At 36.0% G+C, this 22,469-nt stretch overlaps 1 protein-coding gene across 2 annotated transcripts; it reads right to left on the bottom strand.

The window, feature by feature from the left end:
- Window positions 1–4,959: 4,959 nt before the first annotated feature.
- Window positions 4,960–10,150, bottom strand: LOC120106942 (dihydrofolate reductase-like). 2 transcript variants are annotated; one of them, XM_039120060.1, is made up of 6 exons: window positions 9,895–10,150; window positions 9,726–9,818; window positions 8,988–9,086; window positions 7,563–7,604; window positions 6,664–6,895; window positions 4,960–5,447 (listed from the first exon to the last, which is right to left on the bottom strand). In XM_039120060.1, exons 1-6 carry the CDS (start codon window positions 10,039–10,041, stop codon window positions 5,254–5,256), a joined length of 807 nt encoding a protein of 268 aa, XP_038975988.1. In that variant the 5' UTR covers window positions 10,042–10,150; the 3' UTR covers window positions 4,960–5,253. The 2 variants fall into 2 exon arrangements, with proteins under 2 accessions (XP_038975988.1, XP_038975989.1); XM_039120061.1 differs by lacking the exon at window positions 8,988–9,086 and having other exon boundaries at window positions 9,895–10,147.
- Between the last annotated feature and the right edge of the window lie 12,319 nt (window positions 10,151–22,469).

Below are 22,469 nucleotides of genomic sequence, written 5' to 3'. Positions count from 1 at the left end.
ACTTAAGTTCTTGGCATTCTTAGTAAATCCAATAATACCATGCGAACTATCAAAATACAATGTGCATAAGTCTCAGGATTTTTGAAAGATCACAATGGATTTCCTTGTAAGTAGGTTGCAGAGATGCTCGAATCGCCAAATTTTGACAACCCCAAAGATTTCCATTTATGACTTTCTTGAAGAACAAATTTCCATTAATAACATTAAAATGATCAGGAACTTGGATTTTGATGCAATCAGCCTAATGAGGTAAAGGAAAGAAGATATTGATGGGGGAAGAGAAAAAGAAAATTAACATCCTACCTCCAAATGCTTGCCGACTCCATCCGCCAACGCCAATCTCTCGACACCCGCTTGGGTCACCAAGCAGGAGGAGAAATTATACGGGTCTCAGCCGTCCTACCGCCTCTACGCCCTTTGAGGCGGCTGCGGTCTGCTCTGAATCTCTGATCTCGGACATGGAAGCAAGAAAATCATACAGGAGACGACGGATCTAAAAGCGGTGGACAAGTCAAAGACTGTGGGACACGTCCGATTAGCTCAATTGGGATGGATCCAATATGGAATGGGCCCAATTGGTAATGAAATTAAGCCATCCACATCATGAGTTGATTAAACAAGCCAGTGAACTTCATAATTAGTGGCATGGAACATTAAGTTAACACAATCTGGAAGCCTTCTTTTACTGGAATCTAAATTTTATTGGTGCATATTACTTATCACAAGCTTTGCTCAGAATTGAGCAAACTATCAGACATGATTATCCCAATATCTTGGTGGAGATGACTCATACATTGGCTGCCAGAACTTGAATTCAGAAACAAGAACCTGGCACCTAAACAGATCAACAAATAAGTTGATACTCAAATTAAAACAAGAAAAAGAATTAAATAAATTAAATCATGGGCAGCTCTCCATATGCAGTACGTGGTGCTCAATTTGAAACATTAAAGACATTAGTCGTATGAAAAAGAATCTGAGACTTTCATTGATTAATTCAAGATCAAATCACTGTATTTGTATACAAATCGTTTTCTAGGTCAATCTTATGCACACAATGTTCATATAAACAACTACCTAGCTAGAAGGATAAAATAAATCAAATACCAAAGAAACAAACTGCATCATGGGCTGGTCCTATCGATGGGAGCGGGAGGCGGGCATGCGGTATCTACAGATGGGGCAGAGATGGCTCTTTTCCAGCCACTGGGTGATGCACCGGCGGTGGAAGGAGTGGGAGCACGGCGTCATGCTCACTTCTGCTCCGGCATCGAAGTCCTCCAGGCATATCACGCATTCCTCCTCCCGAACACCCTCTCCTCGACCATACAGCGACCACCCCAGACTCTCGATGAAAGATTTCCTTGCCGGCACGCCGCCAAATCCACCTTCTTCGCCTAGATAGTAATCGTGCACGAAGGGGATATCCTCCTCCTGCAGAGGCATATCAAGCATCCACTCGTCGATGTCTTCAGAGTCTTGGGCGCAGCCGGGTGCCAAGAACGTGCCGATGTCGATGAGCAGCACGAGAGATGATCCAGTCGCCAACTCTACCGCGGGTTGTGAAGCAAAGCGGAGAAGGCGACGCTCGCAAAGTTGCCGAATCTTGGCATCGAGGTTGGATGCCACGAATGAGACGATCGCAGGCACGGCTCGGGGCAGCGAGAACCGGCCCAGAAAGAAGCGATAGGAGATCACCTCCGGGGAGATGTACACGTCGTCGAACTCGGTGACACGAAGATGGACGACCACCTGGGGTCGGGCTTGCACGACTCCATGGGCTTGAAGCTGGATGACCGTGTCACCAAGATGATGAGTCTCAACCTTCGACATCTCTCTCTGTCTCCTTTCTTCTTTTCTCCTCTCGGAACTGCTCGGAGACCCTCTTCTATCTTTCTCGTCTCTCTCTTTCTTGGTTTCTCCTTTCTGAACTGCTCGAATACTCTCTTCTTTCTTGTTTTCTGATGTTATATCCCGAGAGGGCTTCGGTGAATCCTAATTAATCTGGGTTTCCAACGATTTCGGATGCAGCTGTATCATGACACGCGATCTCTAATTCGAATTTAAGATTTCGGTAGCCAACGGTCAAATTTTAATGCCTGAAGAAGCATGGTTAGTTTCGCTGAACTGTAATTTTTTTCCCAGAACAACTAATATAATGCAACGGTCAAATTTGGACCAGTTCTGTTTCGATGAGGCTGTTATATGTTTGGTAATAAGGTTAGAAAGAAACCAAGTGCTCTCAGAAGGACCGGAATTGCTCTGCTGTGAGAGAGGAGTTATGTAGCTAGTCTCGAGGCTTGTGGTTTGGTTGGCTGAGTTTGTTTTGGGGTCTTGAGCATATATATTTTTGTTTTGTATTTTTTTGATGCTGATCCAAAGCAGAATGTCTGCTTCCAACCTAGGAGTGACCCCACGGCCTTACCCTCTTTTGCTTTAAATCTTCTAATAGTTGGGAAATCTGAACATCTTAATACTAAACAAAAGGACAGTAAACGGAGCAATGGCGCCTCTTTGGTAGAGTTGAACATGTCTCCTTTTGAGAACAATGTAATTTAACTTTCATTGATGTAATGATGAGGAGACCTCATCTGCATAGCATTTGCATATAGATCTATGAAATCGTCACTATTTGAAAATTTTCGCAGCCTGAAGACAAAAAATGCTTTTGAATTCAAATTTCCGTACAAGGTATGTATTTCTTTTCAGAAAAAAATAGTCTCCATCTCCTTAACAATATCACATTATATATCATAATCATTTGCTACATTTTAACATAGTGCATGACAATTGTTGCAATATCGTTATTATAAGCTAACTTCGGCAAATACTTCTTGTTGCTTTCATCATATTAGTGTATGAAGGTTTTGGATGGTTTATGCTATTGGAGAATATAAATTTTATATTTTGGCGAGAGAAATATTGACAAAATAGAAACACTGTTTCCTATTAACCATTTCTATTGGAGCAGTTAGGAAACTAGTTAACTGGCCAACTATGGCAGAAATTTTTTGGTTCATCTAGTTAACAGTCAACCAGCAAGGAGGGCCTTTAAGCAGTTGTTTATGTAGTTATTACCAGTCTGTGATATTTAGCCAATGAATAACTATTGGATCAGATCATAACTCCTTAAGGAAACCATTTATGTGAACATGAGTTCCTGTGGTAAAGGCTCATTTTAAGAGCATTAGCCTCTCCATAAATATGGCAGATTTGTGCATGAGGAATCCCATTAGGAAGAAGACAAAGATTGTTGGAAAAAGGATAAGGAGGAGGTTCCCTATTTGAATGCCTTTGAAGCCAATTTATCATCCCCATTAATGAATTAATTTTGATCCAGAGAGAAGTAGCGTGTAATTGCTCCAAAATGTATGAGATGCCCCCCAAGTAGCAATACACAAGAGGCTAAAGGGTTTTGTTATCAGCTAAAATGAATAGATCACCAGGCGGGATAAGAGAAATACTTGCCAACTCATTGATGGGCAAATGCATGAAGAAGAAATTTGGTTGACAATAGTTTAAATAGACTTGGGTTTGTACCTACCCATATGGTTAGACTAGCATGACCTGATTCAGCTTGATTGACCAATAAATTAGTCTATTTTACGTGACTTGAACTCTAAACCCAACTTAGCTAGCTTGACTTAACACTTTCATGGAGAATTGAATAATTAATCAGTACTAAAAACGGCCAACCGCTAAGGGTGTGACATGGCTCGATCCAAACCGGTCTTGCCTAAATAAACATTAACCTCTTGACCTAAAGATTAAACTAAGGCCCATATACAACCTATTTAAAGTCAAGGTCAAAAACATTGACATCTAACTTGATAATCACTGTACAAATCAGGCCCAAATGGGGTTGGGTTGCATCAACCTTTCCCACCACTAAAAGGAAACTCTTGGTGTTTCTCAAAAAACCTTCAAAATGCAATGGATCAAGTAAACATTTTTCACATGTAGATATTTATGTTTTAAATAAATAATGGTGAAATCAGACTTGGAATAAAATTATTTGGCTATACCTTACGTTACAAAATATTGGGCATATGAAGTTTCTAAGAGTGATCCCTTTTGATATCTAGGATCAAATATTTATAAGAAAGGGGAGGCTGAAGAGGATACTATCCATAGGATTAAAGTTAGTTAGGTACAATTAAGAATTGCAACAGGGATATTGTATGATCGTAAGATGCTTGTCAAGTTAAAGAAAAAAATTTATAGTATAGCTCTACGACTAGCCATACCTTATATTACAAAATATTGGGCAATTAGGAAACATGTGCACAAAATGAGTATGGCTAATATGAGAATATTGAGATGGATGTATGATAACAAAAAAAAAAAAATAGATTAAAAAATGAAGTTATTTATAGAAAGGTAGAGATAGCATCAATTGAGAAGAAATTGAGAGAAGGATGACTTAAGGTAGGATTCACCCGTATGAAGGAGAATGATTTGGTACATATAGAAGAAAATAGTTGTAAAGGTGGGCCAAAAATCATATGAGATAAAGTAGTGAGGAAGGACTTGATATTAAACATAGTGGAATAGAGAAAAAGGATTCCCACTAATTTGGGTTAAGGCTTAGTTGAATTGAGTTGGGTTGTTATGAGAAGAATAGGAAGGATAAAACATAGTTGATATTGCTAGTCACTTGAATATCCTGATCTCTAGGGCAAAATTAATACTTGATCCAAACATAAGTTCAAACCAATCTGGAACAAATGCAAACCTAAACATAGTATGCTGCAGCTGGATGATCATGCTTGGCTGGAATGACCGATTGGGTTTAATACGTGGGCCTGGCTCAACCAGGTCAGCCGATGTGTCTGGAGCCGGAAGATAACCAGGTCAGGTTTGGATTAAACCCGGTTGCCGGCTTAATCACTCAGTTTCTGAAGTTCTCTAACTCTAGTAATTTCAGACTGCGTCCAAACATGCTCTGGGTTGAAAAGGTTAAAGGGATTAGCAGACAATGTTTCTTAAATAACTTCCTCAATAGCGTTAAAAATTCGGCAACATCAATATGCAAAGTTATAGTAGTACACCCATGATTAAGTAGCAGAGTTCATGCAGTTGTTAAGAAGGGAGAAAAGCCTTTCTTTCACGACTCCGAGTTCCTTCACCTGATCAGAATGCTGGAGGCCCTCCAAGTCCTTATTATTTCAATTACCTCGGAGGTGACATCCCTTTCATGGGCAGCTTCTTGCTAATTATCACTAACCCAGCTTACATTGATGCTGTCCAAACCTAGCCTTCTGTAAATGTAGCCTTCAGTACTGAATCTGTAGCTTCCATACTCTTTGGATCAGCAACAACTGCTTGCTTTATATTGGCATTGTTTGCCTCAGTTTTCCAGGTCTCCACACCAGGAGCATCATATGTGATACTACTTTTGAGTATACTTCTGGTCCATTCAGAAAGATTCTTCACGTTTATCTCATCTGCCATTGTTAATTGTTCAAAGTCTATGCTGAGAAGAACAAAATATTGTAATATGGTGAAGTTAAATGACACGCAGCAATATCATTGTTATCATAAAACTATGTCAGTGTCCACTAATTAAACACCCTTGATGAAGATATTTCCTGTAACCCTCCTTCACCTAAACTAGTCAGATGTAAATTCTGTAAGGCAAATATTATGTAAATGCATGCAAGACATCTAATTAACCAAAATGAGATGTGTAATGCCTTTTGTATTTCGATAAACAGGAAATGATTTGGTTAGTAACCATGCTTGCATGCTTTAACATGCTTAAGTGTGATTTAGTTGGAGCTTGGACATCATCAATGATATTTACTAGCATCTGCTGCATACTTAGTGCAGTTCAGCAAAATTGGTCCATATCTAGCTTACATGCTCTTGGAGCTAGTTCCCCAAATAAACAAGTTAACAAACGAACAACAGGATTAACCCAAAATCCAAACTGGACTAAATGCATGTTACGCTAGGTCGGGCCATAGTCAAAGAATTGTACAAGATGATGTACATGACTAAATATTCATAAATATAGGTTATTGTAACACTTCGGTCTATATGAGCCTAACCACGGAAACAAATTCCGGGCTCAAGTCCTTCCCAATTTGGTTTTATTCAGAAATTTAGTACATCATGTGCAGCAGAGTTTCAAATGAGTTAAACATTCATAAGCATTACAAGCTAAACTTAAAATTTGTCATGGTCAAGGTGCTCCCAACTAGCATGGATTGAACCTAAGCTTGACATCTGAACTCGAAATACAAACAAGACAAACCTATGATTTACCTGACTCCCTTTTGTTCAGCCTGATCAAGCTTGAAATATGCATAAATATCTTGATATATTATTAACATCTTAGTCATTATCTATAAGTAAAATTTTATTATTTTAATTACTTATTTAATACTAATGCATTTGATGTGATAAAGCATCCAAAACAAGTAAGTGTGCATATGAAAGTCATCAGGTTTCTTTTCCTTAGGAAACAAAAGGGACAGAAAAAGCAAATCCTGGGGGTACTCATGCCATCACCAGTTTAGTTTGGCTTGAATTTAATCAACCCAATTAAGCTTGAGATCAAGATAGCTAACTTGAATCCGAGTTAAATACACCTATAAAATGCAGTCTAATAGTTTTTGAGAATGCACCTAATGCAGAAGTGAAAGATAGTATACCAACCTAGCCTGGGGACTGTGTGACCTTGAGGGTGCCTTAGAATCAATGGGCTATCAAAGGCAGCAGTCAGCTCCTCGGAGGGCTGTCTCAGCCAGTCCTTGTCTCCAATGAAATGCACAGATTTCACCTTAATGGGGTCTTTGTAGGCAATGTCACATATCTTTGGGTCTCTGAACTTGCACCCTGAGATTGAGACAAGAAATTTTATTGGTGGATGGTCCTTCAATATCTTCCCCTGCAGGTCATTAACATGAAACATTTATAAATATGAATTTGGTTTATGAATGTCATGTAAAAAAATATAAAAATATATAAATAAATCTACCTCAATCGTACCTCTTCTATTTAGCCTTGTCCCTATACATATTTGGGTTGGTAGATATCAATCAGTTCATAAGGGGGAAGAAATTAACTAGGCACAAGGTCTATACAGAAAAGAGAGCTCTAAGGTCAAGTTCTAGTGCTGGCCAGAGTCTAATGGTGTTGGTCCAGTTAGAGTGGTTTTTGGCTTTAGTCCTCTCCAAGCAAATATAATTAATTAGAAACACATCAAAACTCTTGAATGCGATCTGACTCTTTGAAATTGAAAAAAGGATGAGATTTCTTCAAGTAGTGGAAAGGGAATAAAAAGACCTCGTTCCTGGGAGAACAAGAGATCATGTCCTCCCTAAGTCCCAAGCACCTCCTATCACAAGTAAGGGTATTTTGAACGTCCGGTGGATGTTTAATAGTTTGCTTTATATATTATACTAGTATAAATGTAGCACAAGAATGCTCTCATTCAATTTTGCAAGTTCAGACATACCGTAAATATTAGGTGGTTTTTAATAAACGCCAATCTATTGGATGTTACATGAAGAGAAAAACCTATTTGTTGTATGGACTGCCATGAAGTGTGTTACCTTTGCTTGGTAGCTAATCAAAAGAGCCGATAATGTTGCACCCTGGAAAAACAAAGAGAAGTCACAAGCCATCATTTGAATCAGGAAGCATAAAACGGATTATAGGAACATGCGCACGCACACAGAGGAATATCCATTTTATTGAGAAGATATAGTTAGCTAGCTGCGCCGAGTAACATGAATTCTATAGCAATCAAGATTCGCTGTACTAATACAGAATCTCGTACCAGTACCACACTAGCATAGTATCGGTACGGTACGGTATGGAGTTTTTTTGGTATACTGAGGGTTGGTACACCATTCATACCAATACCAGTACCGAACCGATATGGTACGGTACGTCCGGTACCGTCTGGTATGGTATGGTACAGCATACCATAATAGCAATGAAGATTCAAGCAATAAAACGTCACATAAGATGATACTACTAGCTATGTGTTCGAGTTCAATCAAAAGCATACATTTTTTTTTAACAAGCATGTGCATTTGCTAAGTAATTGGTGAGACACCGTAGCATTCGAGATCTAGGCCTTCTTTGGAAGCCCGAACACCCTATCAATTTGATACTCCCTACCTGTATTAGTCTGTAGGACAAAAGAAAGGACGGAGGGAGGCGGAGAGAGAGAGAGAGAGAGAGAGAGAAGCATGAGGAGTTGGCATAGATTCCCAACCTTGAGTTCTTTGGATGCCACAAGTCTGTTCTAAAAAACTGATCCTCGATCATATATATCCAATGCACTATTGAGTTGTTTCTAGGTCGAAACTTGCTATCTAGTCTTTGGTTGTTTTCAATTCAGCTTCTATCTTTCTTGTAACTTCTGACTCAGCAAGGGAGATAAAAAAAACTAAAATAATTTTTTTAAAAACAATATATAAACTAGCAAACCAGCCCTTAATATGCATCGTCCCATTATAATAATTTGCACTTCCTTTTTAGACCACCCATTTCCACTTAAAATACATAAAAACAAGGAGTTATATGCAGTTCGAGCCAAATCACAACCTCTCATGTTCCTAAGACTTTCTTTATATTGGACAGATTGCAAAGAATAAGAGCACGAACATAGGACCTGTTTGAATTAATCTTGCACGATCCAGCAGGATAGGTCAAAAAAGAAAGGAAGGAGACAATGGTGCAGAAAGGGAGAGAGTGATGCCGGTGGACGTGGGGCTCAATCCTCACAAGAAGGAATAAAGAACCTCCGGTGATCTTTTCTTTTCTTCCGGCGGGGATCGTCACCCACAGCCTCCCTATACTTTCCTCCCTCTCCACTAATTATCATCTTTTCTCCTCTCTCCGGCCATCCTGCCGGATCCCGCCGAATCTAGCAAAATTCTCCTAAACAGGCCTTTAGTAGTGTTTCCAACAGGGCCTAAATAGGCTGTCCAAGTATTAAATAATCTAACGTCAATTATGCACCGTACCTGAGAAAAGCCAAGCATTCCATCAAAAGGACCGTTCTTTGTCATGTAATCGCATAAGTACAAAATGCACTCCTCCAAATTTGTGTACTCTGTGAAGTCCTGTGAACCATGTAACAACTATTACAACAGATGCTCCTAATAAAATTAGAAAACAATAAGTGACGAAGTATTCTAGACAACTCTCTCTTCCACCCAGTCCACAGTTTTATTGGCCTCTACATGTTTAGCCTAAAAGGCCACTCCATCTTTCATCATCGCCCAAACGTCTCGAATCAGAGGATAACCTCCTCCGCCACAGCTCGGTGTCTAACTTGCCTTTAACAACAAATTTATCGGTGGTAGGAGTTTGATTAAAATCAGTTCAAACATCTGGCATGAAATATGTTTTTTGGTAGAAAAAAATAAAATTTGCTTGTTGGCCTTCCCACATGGATCCCCGACCTTTGCCACAGCCATCTCACACGTCCATCAACCATAACCATAATACAATCGAGGCTAATCCACCAAAAAAGAAGAAGAAAGAAAGAAACACCACCAAATTTTAGTTAGGATGTAGTACGACTCCATGGTACTCTAGGCAAGAGGCTGGGTTTCTGCAGTAAATCCATCCTCGAAGCACTAGGCTTAATTTATTGCCAAGCGGAGAGGTCATATATGGAGTTAAAAAGCCCTTGGTTTGAAAAAATAAACACAAAAGAACGGACCATTTGGCCGAAGTGTTAATAGTCTGGAACTCACCTTGTTGAACTGGAACCACTCAAAATATGGAGGCGGATATATGTCCTCAATGTCCGACTTCCCTCCCGCCAGAAAAATCCCATCAGGGAAGTCCTGCAGTTAGAGCAATAAGGTGAGCCAATTTACCCCCGGGGGAAGGGAGGGGGAGAGAGAGAGAGAGAGGAGAGACCAAGAGGAAATCTTGGAAGATGGAAGGATCCCATTTGCCGATTTGTTTGCGCAAAAAGCTCCCACCGGTTCGGAAGCCATGAAGGCAGAGCACCTTCAGCTTCTTCGAATTCATCTCCTTCTTCTCCAGTCCATTTACTCCATCCATCTTCTTCTCTCAAAGAACAGAGCTCTCTCTTTTCTCCTCGGATTAAAGTCGCCAGAACGGCAGCCACAATGAGAGGTGGATGCTGGGTTTTTCTTCATATAATAGCACATGGTGGGTGGTTGCCACCAACCCGCCCTTAATTCGTTCCGAGCGCCTCCCCCAGCTACCACTGTGTTTTGTCCATTACTAAGTATCTTTTGTCCAGATGACAAATAGATATAAGATTAAGTGGTATGTTTGTCGGTCAAATGCAAATTATAATATTTTTTTTTCAGGCACGCTCCGTTTTAAGTATTAAAATTTATATAAATATTCTCTCAAAATTAATATATATATATATATATATATATATATATATATATATATCCTCATCAAATACTTATGTTTTTTTTTTTTCTGTATGTACCTATACCATCAGTTAAAAAGTTAATAATTTAAAATTAAAATAACAAAAATACCATTAATGGGTACACATCTAAAAAGAAAAATTAATAAGAGTATACGTATAAATAGCAATTTTTGAGGATATTTATTCAATTTTATATATTTAGAAGGATATACTAGCAAAAAAAATTCTTAGATTTTTGCATAAATATCTTTCTAAATATTAGAATTTGCATGAATGCCTTCTAAATTAATATTTACGTGTATGCCCTTACAAAACACTATTTTTATATAAATACGTTTGACATAGCAATAATTAGCCAAAATCATATTTATTTAAATTAAAAATTAAGTGAAAGTATCTTTTTATTTCTGAAGCGGGTAACCATTAATAAATCTCACTGAAAACTAATATCTCGATTCTCTTTTTTGCTTCTCCATCTGGAATCAAACTAAGAAGTTAAATATGCAATATAGTAGTAATTTAAACTAAGAATAGTAAAACAGAAAGGGATGCAAATATCTTATGCATTACCTCATAGCAATTACCACATCAGTAGCTTAGGTCAAGTATAGAGAATGACTAACAACCATCTCGATCACTGGCGCATTAAAGTTAACATGTATTTGATGCATATTCTAATCATCCTTATCGCCCATTAGCGTAACAAGCATTCTAGACTTGTTTGAAACATTAAATTAATTTCTACTATTGTAGCAGATAGATCTCTCCACCTTTTCGCTATTTTTTTGTAAATTTGATTGAGATTTGTATCCTCAAAGATGGAAATGATAAGGGCTCCGCTACCATAAGAACAAGTAGCCATGAAAATCGGCCTACCGGGTTCTTTGAAGCTATGATAACAAAAAAAGGAGGGAGGGATAAAGAGATACTTTAGAATGCTATTTCAACAATGAAGTGAAGGGAGTGATGCCACGGGGACTATTTTTAGTTCATATTTTATAGCGAGATAGAACCAAATAGGCAAGAAGAGATTTGGCAAACAGAAAAGAAGAGAATTGCAGTTCTTCAATTGTCAAAACAAAAATCCATAAAAAATCTTTATTGACTAGAAATTCTCTGAATCGCAATCAGTTAGGATATCAGGATCTTAGCAATGGCAAATAGAGAAGAAGAGAATTGCAATCCTTCAATTGTCAAAATAAGAATCCATAAGAAATCTCTACTGATCATAAATTCTTTGAATCGCAATCCACCAGGATATCAGAATCTTGGCAATGGCAAACAGAGAAGAAGAGAATTTAAGATATCAGGATATCGGCAATAGCAAACAGAGAAGAAGAGAATCCAAGATATCATGATATCAGCAATGGCAAACAGAGAAGAAAAGAATTGCAGTCCTTCAATTGTCGAAATAAGAATCCATAAGAAATCTCTATTAACCAAAAAATCTCTAAATCACAATCAGCTTTGAATATTAGGATCTTGGCAATGGCAAACAGAGAAGAAAAAAATTGCAGTCCTTCAATTGTTGAAATAAGTATCCATAAGAAATTTATATTGACTAGAAATTCTTTGAATTGCAATCAGCCCAGGTACCAGGATCTCGGCAATGGCAAACAGATAAGAAGAGAACATAGGATATCAGGATCTCGACAATGGCAAACAGAGAAAAAGAGAAACAAATGGAAACTAAAATAGGCTTTTCTTTGAATCGCAATCGATCAGGGGATATCAAGATCTCGTGAATCACATTCCAACCATTTTTTTAAAAAATGGAAATTTCTATAGTGAATTACTTTCCGCATTTCGACCATTTTCGTGGGGTCGTGGAGGCATCTTCGAAATTTTAAAAAAAATGAAAATCACTATTAGGGTCCGGGAATTAAGTTAGCATAATTTCTGAACCGAAAATGGCTGCTCTAGTCAATAGGGACTTTCTATTATACCAAAGTAATCGGAAGGGTGGGAAATTATTTTTTCTTAAAAAACTATGAAGTGTGTAAAGCTACAAATGGGTCAAGTTGACCGTGATCGCTATAGGGAGTTACTTTCCGCATTCCAACCATTTTCGTGGGGTCGTGGAGGCATCTTCGAAATTTTAAAAAATGAAAATCACTATTAGGGACCAGGAATTAAGATTAGCGTAATTTCTGAACTGAAAATGGATGTTGAGAATGATAGTATTATTTTGATGATTAACAAGCAATTATCTAGAGCATGCTATAAGTTAAATTGATACTTCATTTATAAGTTCATTACTCTCAGTACATTTGTTTAATTGAGAATATATATATGGTCTTGTTCATTTGAATGAATCTAACCTTAAGAATGCAGCAAAGTGTGGATTGAGTCGACCCATAGGTTGATTGGGTCGACCCCGGCACATCGAGGAATCATCTGGCACACTCCTGCAAAAGTGGCACAAATGAACAGTGAGTTGGGTCGACCCAAGGTAAGCATGAGTCGACCCAACCTCCAAAGAACCTCAAAACGCAAAGGAAGAATGCTCTCTGGATTTTCTGAGAGGGTCGACCCAAGAAGAAGTTGAGTCGACCCAAGTAAACCTTGAGTCGACCCAAAGAAAGGTTGAGTCGACCCAAGTGAAGAAAGGCTGAAATTCAAGATTCTGAATTTCCTGAAGTTGGGTCGACCCAAGAAAAGTTTGAACTGACCCAAGGTTTGAGTCGATCCAAGAAAAGTTTGAGCTGACCCAAGGTTTGAGTCGACCCAAAGAAAGGTTGGGTCGACCCAAGGCAACAGAAGGCTGAATTTCAAGTTTCTGTGTTTTCTGAGAGGGTCGACCCAAGGAATGTTTGAGTCGACCCAAGTGAAGGTTGGGTCGACCCAAGGACAGGTTGAGCCGACCCAAACACGGGCTGAACATAACGGCTAGTTGTGCAGAAATGCTTTTTGGACTCCCAACGGCTATAAACGGCTAGTTTCTTCAATCCAACGGTCAGAAAGGACTATTTGGAGGTTGGAGAAGTATTTAAGAGGGAGTATTCATCAGAGGAAGTAAGCCTTTGGGAAAATACATCAAGTGCATTCAAGAGAGAACCCTAGCAAGGCAAGCTTCATCCAAGTGCTTCATTCAAGAATCAAAAGAAAGGGGTTGAGCAGATTCAAAGAGGCATCAAGAGCTCTATCCTCCCTTGAAGAGTGAAGCATCCTTGACAAAGAAGAGAGAAGCCAATTCAAAGCGATAAATATTTTCTAACTCTTTTTTGTAGTTTATATTGTTTCATTTGCTCATTTAGGAGTTTGAATCTTTCTTTTTGTTTGTCAAACTACTTGTTGTAAGGTTTTGTTGGTAAGCCCGTAAAACCAACATTGTAGGTTGTTGGTAAGCCCGTAAAACCAACGTAGGTTGTTGGTAAGCCCGTAAAACCAACGTAGGTTGTTGGTAAGCCCGTAAAACCAACGTAGGTTGTTGGTAACCCCGTAAAACCAACATAGGTTCTTGGTAAACCCGTAAAACCAATTGTGAAGGTTCGTTGGTGAGCCCGTAAAACCAACATAGGTTCTTGGTGATCCCGAAAAACCAAATTGTAAAGGTTTTGGATTGTGAGCCCGGAAAACAATCCTACTGTAATCCGAGGGGTTATAGTAAAATTCCCAAGGGGACGCTTGGGGAGTAGACGTAGGTGCCTTGGGGTGCACCGAACCACTATATATCGCTGTGTTTGTGTTGTGCTTGTTCTTATGCTTATTCTTGCTTTATCTTTCATCTTTACTCTAGTTTAATTCATTCAAGTAATTTATGAAAGCATTCACCGCTCTTAACTAAGAAAGCATTTAAAGCACCAAAAATTTAGAAAAACCCAATTCACCCCCCCCCCTCTTGGATTGTCACCTTGGGCAACAAGTGGTATCAGAGCAAGGTGCTCTATTAGTACCCATTGATCTCACAATCAAGAGTTAAAGATCATGACAACCCAAGTGGGATGTTCTATAGGAGAGGGACAATTAATTGATAGACCTCCTCTATTTGATGGCATAAACTACACATATTGGAAAGCACGCATGCGCATTTTCATTCAAGCACATGACTACGATTTATGGAGTATCATAGTCAATGGGCTACACACAAACACTAATCATGATAAAGAAAGGGCTCAGCAAAATGCAAAAGCCATGAATATTCTATACTGTGCATTGGATGATAGTGAACTTAACAGTATATCTTTTTGCATAACTGCTAAAGAAATATGGAATATGCTTGAAGTTAAATATGAATGCACTAACGTTTCTAGTGAATTAGAAACTAGTTCCGAAGAAGAAGAGCATCAAACTGAAACTGAAAATCTATGCTTTGGAGCACATGAAGATGAGGTATGTACTCGAACACAAAGTGATTTCTCATTCAAAAATCAAGTACATACTGAAGCTCAATCTGATTTTACATTCGATGAACTTCATGATGCTTTTTCTGATTTGTATTTAGAACATAAGAAACTTATTTGTAAGAACAAGAACTTGAAGAATGAAAATCAAATTCTAATAGATGAAAAACTAAAACTAAATAATAAAATTGAAATCTTAATTAAAGAAAATAAAGAACTAAATCAGAGAAATCAACTTCTCACTGAAAGCCATGATAAACTTAAGAAAAACAATGAATTGCTTTCAGAAGATAATGAAAAATTAACTAAAGAAGTTGATAATTTGAAACCTACTGTTGAAAGATTCACTCTCAGCTCTGAAAAACTGAATTTAATGATAGAAAATTCAAGAGCTGTATATGACAAAGCTGGATTGGGATATCAACCTTGGTACACTCAAAAATCTTTCGATAATATATTTCTTAAATCCTCCACTATTCATCCTAAAACGATTTTTCACAAATCTGGTGAAACTAATAAACAAAAACAGAAAACTGAAAATTCATTATCTATTTTTGCTAAATCTATGTTGTTTAAATTTAGCAAGAGTATGCAGAAGTATATTACTTGTACTCCTAAAACCTGCAAACTAATAGACAAAATAGTAATTAAGAGAATATGGGTTCCAAAAGGAACAATTATAGCTAACCTGCAAGGACCCAAAAGAGCTTGGGTTCCTAAGTTGAAAATCTGAATATTTTCTGCAGGTGTGTCTAGCACTCAAGGCTCCAACAAAAGATGTTAATTTAGACATTGGGTGCTCTAGACATATATTAAAGAATGAGACTTAAAATATAATTAAGAAGAGTGACTAAAATGGAAGAAATAATGAAATTAGTAATCCTTGCATCCTCTCATATTGAAATTATAGCTAGTATTAATCATTTCTGTGATATAAGTGATACTTTTGGTATGAAAAGAAAATATATCCAAATCACTCCATCTTCCTATATTATGCTTCAGTTACTCATGGATAATTTGCTTAATCAATACTCTTAGAATAACTCTTTGAATTCTCTATATGCTTAATTGAGAGTTCTTATCCATGGCATTATCTTTTATTGATCATAAACATAAGAATGTCTACTTGGTATATTTTTTAAATATATGTATTAAGAATACCAAGATTAAAGAGTCTAGTTTTGGCATATAAAATCAACTCATACTAGCATGGACTTAATCTCAAAAGACCTTGTCATTGGTTCACTTAGATTAATTTTTGCAAGGTCAAAGTTTGCTATCTAGAAAAATAAACTAGAATCATTTCTGAATTTGAAAACATTGTTTCCACCTTTTAGCCTTTGAAAATTCTCCATAAGAACTTATTTGGATCTCTAGGAGTGTGAACCTAGGAGATAAGATCTCTAATTTTGTAATTATGGATGATTTCTCAAAGCTAATGTTGGTTTTATTCTTGGCACTTAAATTAAAATATTTTCTGCTTTGGCACAAACTTACAAAAGGTTTCAAATGAAAAAGGTTTGCAAACTGTGAAAATTCATGGCACAGCTTTGAAAACCAATTTGTTGATAAGTTTTGTACAGAAAATGATATTGAATACAATTGTGCTTGCACCAAGAACACTATTGCATATAGGGGTTATAAAAATATAAAAATAGAACCTTTGTTATAAGGTTTCTATTAAATCTATTTTTAAAGAAAACCCCATGTGAACTCATGAAAAGCAGAAAATCAAATGTTGCATACCTTCATGTTTTTCAGTTATACATATTATGTTCTCAAGAATGAAATATATGCCAAATCTGATAAAACAAGTATTTCTTTGGATATTACTCTTTGAACAATGCATATAGAATATTCAATGAAAAGATACTAGTTGTAGAAAGATCAATTTATATTATTCTTATTAAAACTAGATCTTTTATTGAGAATATAGTTTATCACTTTGATTCTATGTAACAATCTGAATTTTGATAGAAACAATTGTTTAAGATAATTTGATTAAAACTCAACTTGTATATCTTATTGATAATTATCTTAAGCAAATAGAATCTAAGCTAAATTAATTCTGAAAATAAAAAAAAATTGATTTGACCTTGATGAATCCTTCTATTACCTCACATGCTTATCCTTGAACCATTTTACTTAATGAAGTTATCTCTTTAGTTCAAGTGACTTGTGCTTGCTTATATTTAGACAATCTCTTGAGTGAAGTGACTTAATATTCAATTATTGTCATATCTTATGTTGAGTCATCTAGCTAAGGAATATATTGTATGAATGTTTTGTATCTTGAAGAAACTAATGACTTTCGTTCAAGAAAGAAAAAGATTTTATTAATGATACAGAATTTATGAGCAAGAAATTTCAACTTAAAGGACACTTCGATGAAAGATACAATAAACATTCCCTTGCAAATAAAAAAAAAGAGAGATTTTCTTCAGCCAAGGGTGTAAAGAATCTAAAAGGTATTTGGCTTGAAGAATGCTAAATGCACTGGTAATCGAAACTCTTCTCTTGTAAGTTAGTTGAGCAAAATCAATAGTTTGAAATTATATGGTAGCATGATTAAACCTTTAATTGCTGATCATCTTGATATCATTCTCATGCTAGTGATGATTGTTTCATGGTGTGATTAAATTGAAGTTTACTTTTTCCTATATAATGCATAACCATGAAATACACAAGTTTATGCCTCAAATCTCTAATTCAAAATAACTTGTGATAAGCTATGAATCATTGGGCATAATGAAAATGCTGTTTGCATGATATTCATTTATATGCAGCATATAAGATTATTTCTTTATTCTGCTCTTTCATGTAAATTACTTGAGAATAACAAAAAGAGAGAGAGAGATAAAGAAAAGAAAATGGATATTATTCAAGAGAAGTAAAATCTAAGTAAAGGCAAATACTTCAATCTTAAGGAAAAGCAGCGCAAGCATAATATATTCAGCATATTTGTGAGACTTGTGTGAACATTCTTTTGGAAGGGATAAAATCCGTAATTAATTATATTTAAATAGGGAGAGTTTGGAGTGAATATCTTGTTGCTAAATAGAACAGTTTAACATTTCTACATTGCTCATTATAGGGATGGTGCCAATGGGGAGGCTAGTGGTAGTACCCGGTACTATTTGACCCAACTATTCGGTGTAGGGCATATTAGGGACGGCACAAGAGGGAGGCTAGTGGTAGTACCTCGTGCCCCTTCCAACTCCACCGGATAGGGAGCAAATAGAATATAGAGCATAGAAAAGTAAAATTAAAAGAAATGAAGATTAGAATGTTCACTAAGTGGTTAAAGGAAGCAATTCAAAAATGAGGAAATGAATGACAAGATAAATGAAAGTATATAAAAAGCTTGTGAAAAGCCAAATGAAGTTTCGATCACTTGAAAACACACCTTAAGGATAAAATCAGTGTAGAACTATAGGGAGAGTTTATTTGAAAAGAATTAATTTTGATCCTTGATATGCTTGCTCTTAATGTTTTAATACATGATGTCTTGAATTATGTGTTTTCAATATTCAAATAGCAAAGATCTTTCCTGAATATAACTTGTAATGCTTCATGCCTATAAAATTTGATTGAAACATACTACTACCAACAACAACATCATTTTGTTTTAATGAATATATTTTGAAAAATAAAAGAAAAGAATAAGTTGAATTTGCAAATTAGGCAAAATGGATTGATTCTGATTTATCTTTTATCTTGCCTAACATTAGTACATAATATCCTCCAATTTGTACCAAAATTCAATATGAATTACAAAGATTCTGGATGTGCTCTAATGATCTTGAAATATGTGTTTTCAATCTTAATAATTTAAGATGAGCTACAATGTAGAAGATGCATATCTCAAATTATAATCCTGAAAGGCTCTTTGAAAGTTTTTTTTTTATGAAGTTCAGAATCTGATTTTGTATAAAAGCTTAAACTTAATTTAAAAATGCTTCTATCGTTGCATTTTTGTAAGCTTCATTATATACTTCAATGATTGCATCATTTTGGGGAATAACTAAATATGATTTCTAGATGAAATCTACGGTTTAAGAAAAATAGAATTACTTTGGATACCTTGGTTGTTTGCTCCGATACGCATATGAAACATATCATTTTTTATCTTATAAGTGTACTGAAATTGGTCTAAATGATGTGTTTTTCAATGATCTTGATTGCAAATAAATGGTTCTAAACATATGATATTATTTTGATATTAAAAAGATTTATGGTGCTTCATATATACATTGCTGAAAAACTATGACTAAGAAATTAATATTTTGAATATACACTCCTACATAATTAAATGCTTCTATCATTAAAAAGAAAAGCTAATTTTAAGAAGAGAGTTAATGATCCTAAAGCTTAGAATATTTCAACTCACTTCAATAATTCTTATAGGAAAGAAAATGTAATTACTTTTGAAAGAAATTTGAGCCTCAAAAGAATTATTTTCTGATTAATATTTTCATACATATTAAAAAAATAATAAGAGGAAATATAATTTATTCTTGAAAGATTAAAAAGAGTGATTGCTATAAATTTTGAAAAATTCTAGATCACTCTACATTCTTGATATTATAAGAAGAACAAAAAAAAGGTTTGAAAGAAAATGCATCTTTTGAGGGGGGAGCTTTAAATACTCAATCTCTTTATTGAAAATTATCTTCAAACTCTAAACTCTCAAATGGAATGATTAATTAAGGGGAAGAAAGAAAATATCAGAGTGAGAGATCATATAGAACTTAATCGTATAAATTCGCATCTAAAGATGAGACAAAGAATACGAAATGTAAAGTGGTACTAAACTTTGCGCTTCATTGAATATCTTTTGAAAGTTGGATTTCCATCTGTATTCATCGGTAAATCATTTATTTCTGAAAATTTAATTGAAAAGAATTCCATCTGTCTTAGTTTCGAAAATTTATCTTGGAATCTACTTATGAGTTCTTATTGGCTTGCACTTTAGTGTTTCAATCCTGAGCCAATTCATTTTAATTGATTTTGATGCTATGATCTTTAAAGGAGTAAAAGAAAATTTTTAAGAGAGCTCTAAAAGAACTTTCAAAGCCTTGAATTTTATGTATCCTACACTGCATAAATTCACGTTTTGGTATCTGTGCCCCAATACTTTTATATCATGAAAGAACTTTAAAGTCATTAAGAATTAAGGATTCAACATAATCTTATATTTTTCAAGTATATAAGGTTTGATCTTTATTTGATCTTATACTATACTCTGAAAATTAATTAGATTGCTCTCATTTTGCTATATACTTAATATATTAAAAAAAAAATGTTGGATTTTCATCCGTGCCTTTCTTTGAATATTACTCTTAATACTCCTTGAAATAACTTGAAAAAGATTCCATCTACACTTGATTTCAAAACTATCTTTGGAATCTACATTTTAAGATCACTTCTGGCTTATATCCTAAATATCTCATTCCTAAAGCCAAACACATAGAAATAAGATATGATTTTATTAGGGATCATGTGCAAAATGAAAACATATGTATTGAGCATATATGTACTGAAAAACAATTAGCTCACATATTCACAAAACCCTTGAGTGAAGATAGAGTCTGCACGCTAAGGAGGAAATTAGGCATATGTGATCCTTTTTATTGAAGAGATATAAAAGGGAGCAAGCAATCTCATGATACATTCCTCCAATTTCTAAAAACCCATGAAACATGAGTCAAACTTGTCATCTATAGATTCCCTACTCATGTATCATTGTCCCAGAAAGAATTTATAAGGATTGGAAGCAAGAAAAATTTTTAGAAGCAAAAAGGAAGAGAAAAGAAAAATTCTGCACTTGGGTCGACCCAACCCAGAATAGGGTCGACCCAACGTTGAGTCGACCCAAGAAAATTCTTGAGTCGACCCAACGTCGGGACCCCATTGTTAAAAGGGGGACCCGTGAGCTATCTAGGGCACTGTTTACCCTTTGTCCTCTTCCGAAAACCCTATTTCCCACTCTCAAATCTTCTCCAATCATCTCCAAACAGTAGATTACTTCAAGATCTTGGAGAAATGGGACCCGAGAGAGCCGTAGCCAAGCGATCTGAGAGAGTCTCACGATCTTGTTTAGAGACTAGGATATGTATCTGGTTCTCATATGTATTTGGTGGTTATCATGCATCTTTAAATCTTGATTGAGGAACATTGTACTTATTTTTATTTTGGATATTAATGTATGAAAATGTTCCTATTTTGATCAATGAAGTCCGAAGATTGTTCCTTATTGCATCTTTTCCCATATATATGTTTTGATGATAACAAAAAGGGGGAGAAGAGAAGGAAAGAGTATATAAAGGAGAAGAGAAGAAAAGAGTATATAAAAGGGGAGAAGAAAAGATAGAGTATTCAATTTAAGAAAAGAAAGAGTATTTCATTTGAATTTGAGAAGTTAAGAAAGAGTATTAATTTTGTGAGAAAAGAGTGAATAAAGAAGTTATGAAAAGAAAAGAGAAATAAATGGGCAAACAAATTGAAAATCATATAAGAAAGCTTATACATCTAAGGGGGAGCAATTTGTAACAATGAAATTGTTTAAATCAAAAATCTCTATCACAATTCAGAATTTGGCACATAAAAATTCAGAATTTGGCACGCACCTCTCGCACCCCGATACATAGCCTGAAACTCATATTTTATCTCAAATTTTTGAAGTTTCATTGCTAATGAATTATAAATGAAAGGGGGAGCAATTCAAAGAGTCAAATTGGCAACATTTAAATGATATAGGGGGAGATTTCACTCTTATATATAAAAAGCTGAAATTCAGCAATTTAAATCCTTTTATAAACTGTTTTTAAAGACAAGTATCAATAGGCTTATATACTCTTTATTTTGTAATCATCAAAAAGGGGGAGATTGAGGATGATAGTGTTATTTTGATGATTAACAAGCAATTATCTAGAGCATGCTATAAGTTAAATTGATACTTCATTTATAAGTTCATTACTCTCAGTACATTTGTTTAATTGAGAATATATATATGGTCTTGTTCATTTGAATGAATCTAACCTTAAGAATGCAGCAAAGTGTGGATTGAGTCGACCCATAGGTTGATTGGGTCGACCCCGGCACATCGAGGAATCATCTGGCACACTCCTGCAAAAGTGGCACAAATGAACAGTGAGTTGGGTCGACCCAAGGTAAGCATGAGTCGACCCAACCTCCAAAGAACCTCAAAACGCAAAGGAAGAATGCTCTCTGGATTTTCTGAGAGGGTCGACCCAAGAAGAAGTTGAGTCGACCCAAGTAAACCTTGAGTCGACCCAAAGAAAGGTTGAGTCGACCCAAGTGAAGAAAGGCTGAAATTCAAGATTCTGAATTTCCTGAAGTTGGGTCGACCCAAGAAAAGTTTGAGCTGACCCAAGGTTTGAGTCGACCCAAGAAAAGTTTGAGCTGACCCAAGGTTTGAGTCGACCCAAAGAAAGGTTGGGTCGACCCAAGGCAACAGAAGGCTGAATTTCAAGTTTCTGTGTTTTCTGAGAGGGTCGACCCAAGGAATGTTTGAGTCGACCCAAGTGAAGGTTGGGTCGACCCAAGGACAGGTTGAGCCGACCCAAACACGGGCTGAACATAACGGCTAGTTGTGCAGAAATGCTTTTTGGACTCCCAACGGCTATAAACGGCTAGTTTCTTCAATCCAACGGTCAGAAAGGACTATTTGGAGGTTGGAGAAGTATTTAAGAGGGAGTATTCATCAGAGGAAG

Source organism: Phoenix dactylifera, unplaced genomic scaffold (genome assembly GCF_009389715.1).
Source record: "Phoenix dactylifera cultivar Barhee BC4 unplaced genomic scaffold, palm_55x_up_171113_PBpolish2nd_filt_p 000700F, whole genome shotgun sequence".
Lineage (NCBI taxonomy): Eukaryota > Viridiplantae > Streptophyta > Magnoliopsida > Arecales > Arecaceae > Phoenix > Phoenix dactylifera.
This window is presented reverse-complemented; position numbering and strand designations above follow the sequence as displayed.

Coding starts and splice junctions, on each gene's coding strand:
- LOC120106942 (XM_039120060.1), bottom strand. CDS start 10,041: ATGGATGGAGTAAATGGACTGGAGAAGAAGGAGATGAATTCGAAGAAG. Junction 9,819..9,894: donor TCTTCCAAGATTTCCTCTTG/GTCTCTCCTCTC, acceptor CTCTAACTGCAG/GACTTCCCTGATGGGATTTT. Junction 9,087..9,725: donor AGTGGTTCCAGTTCAACAAG/GTGAGTTCCAGA, acceptor CATGGTTCACAG/GACTTCACAGAGTACACAAA.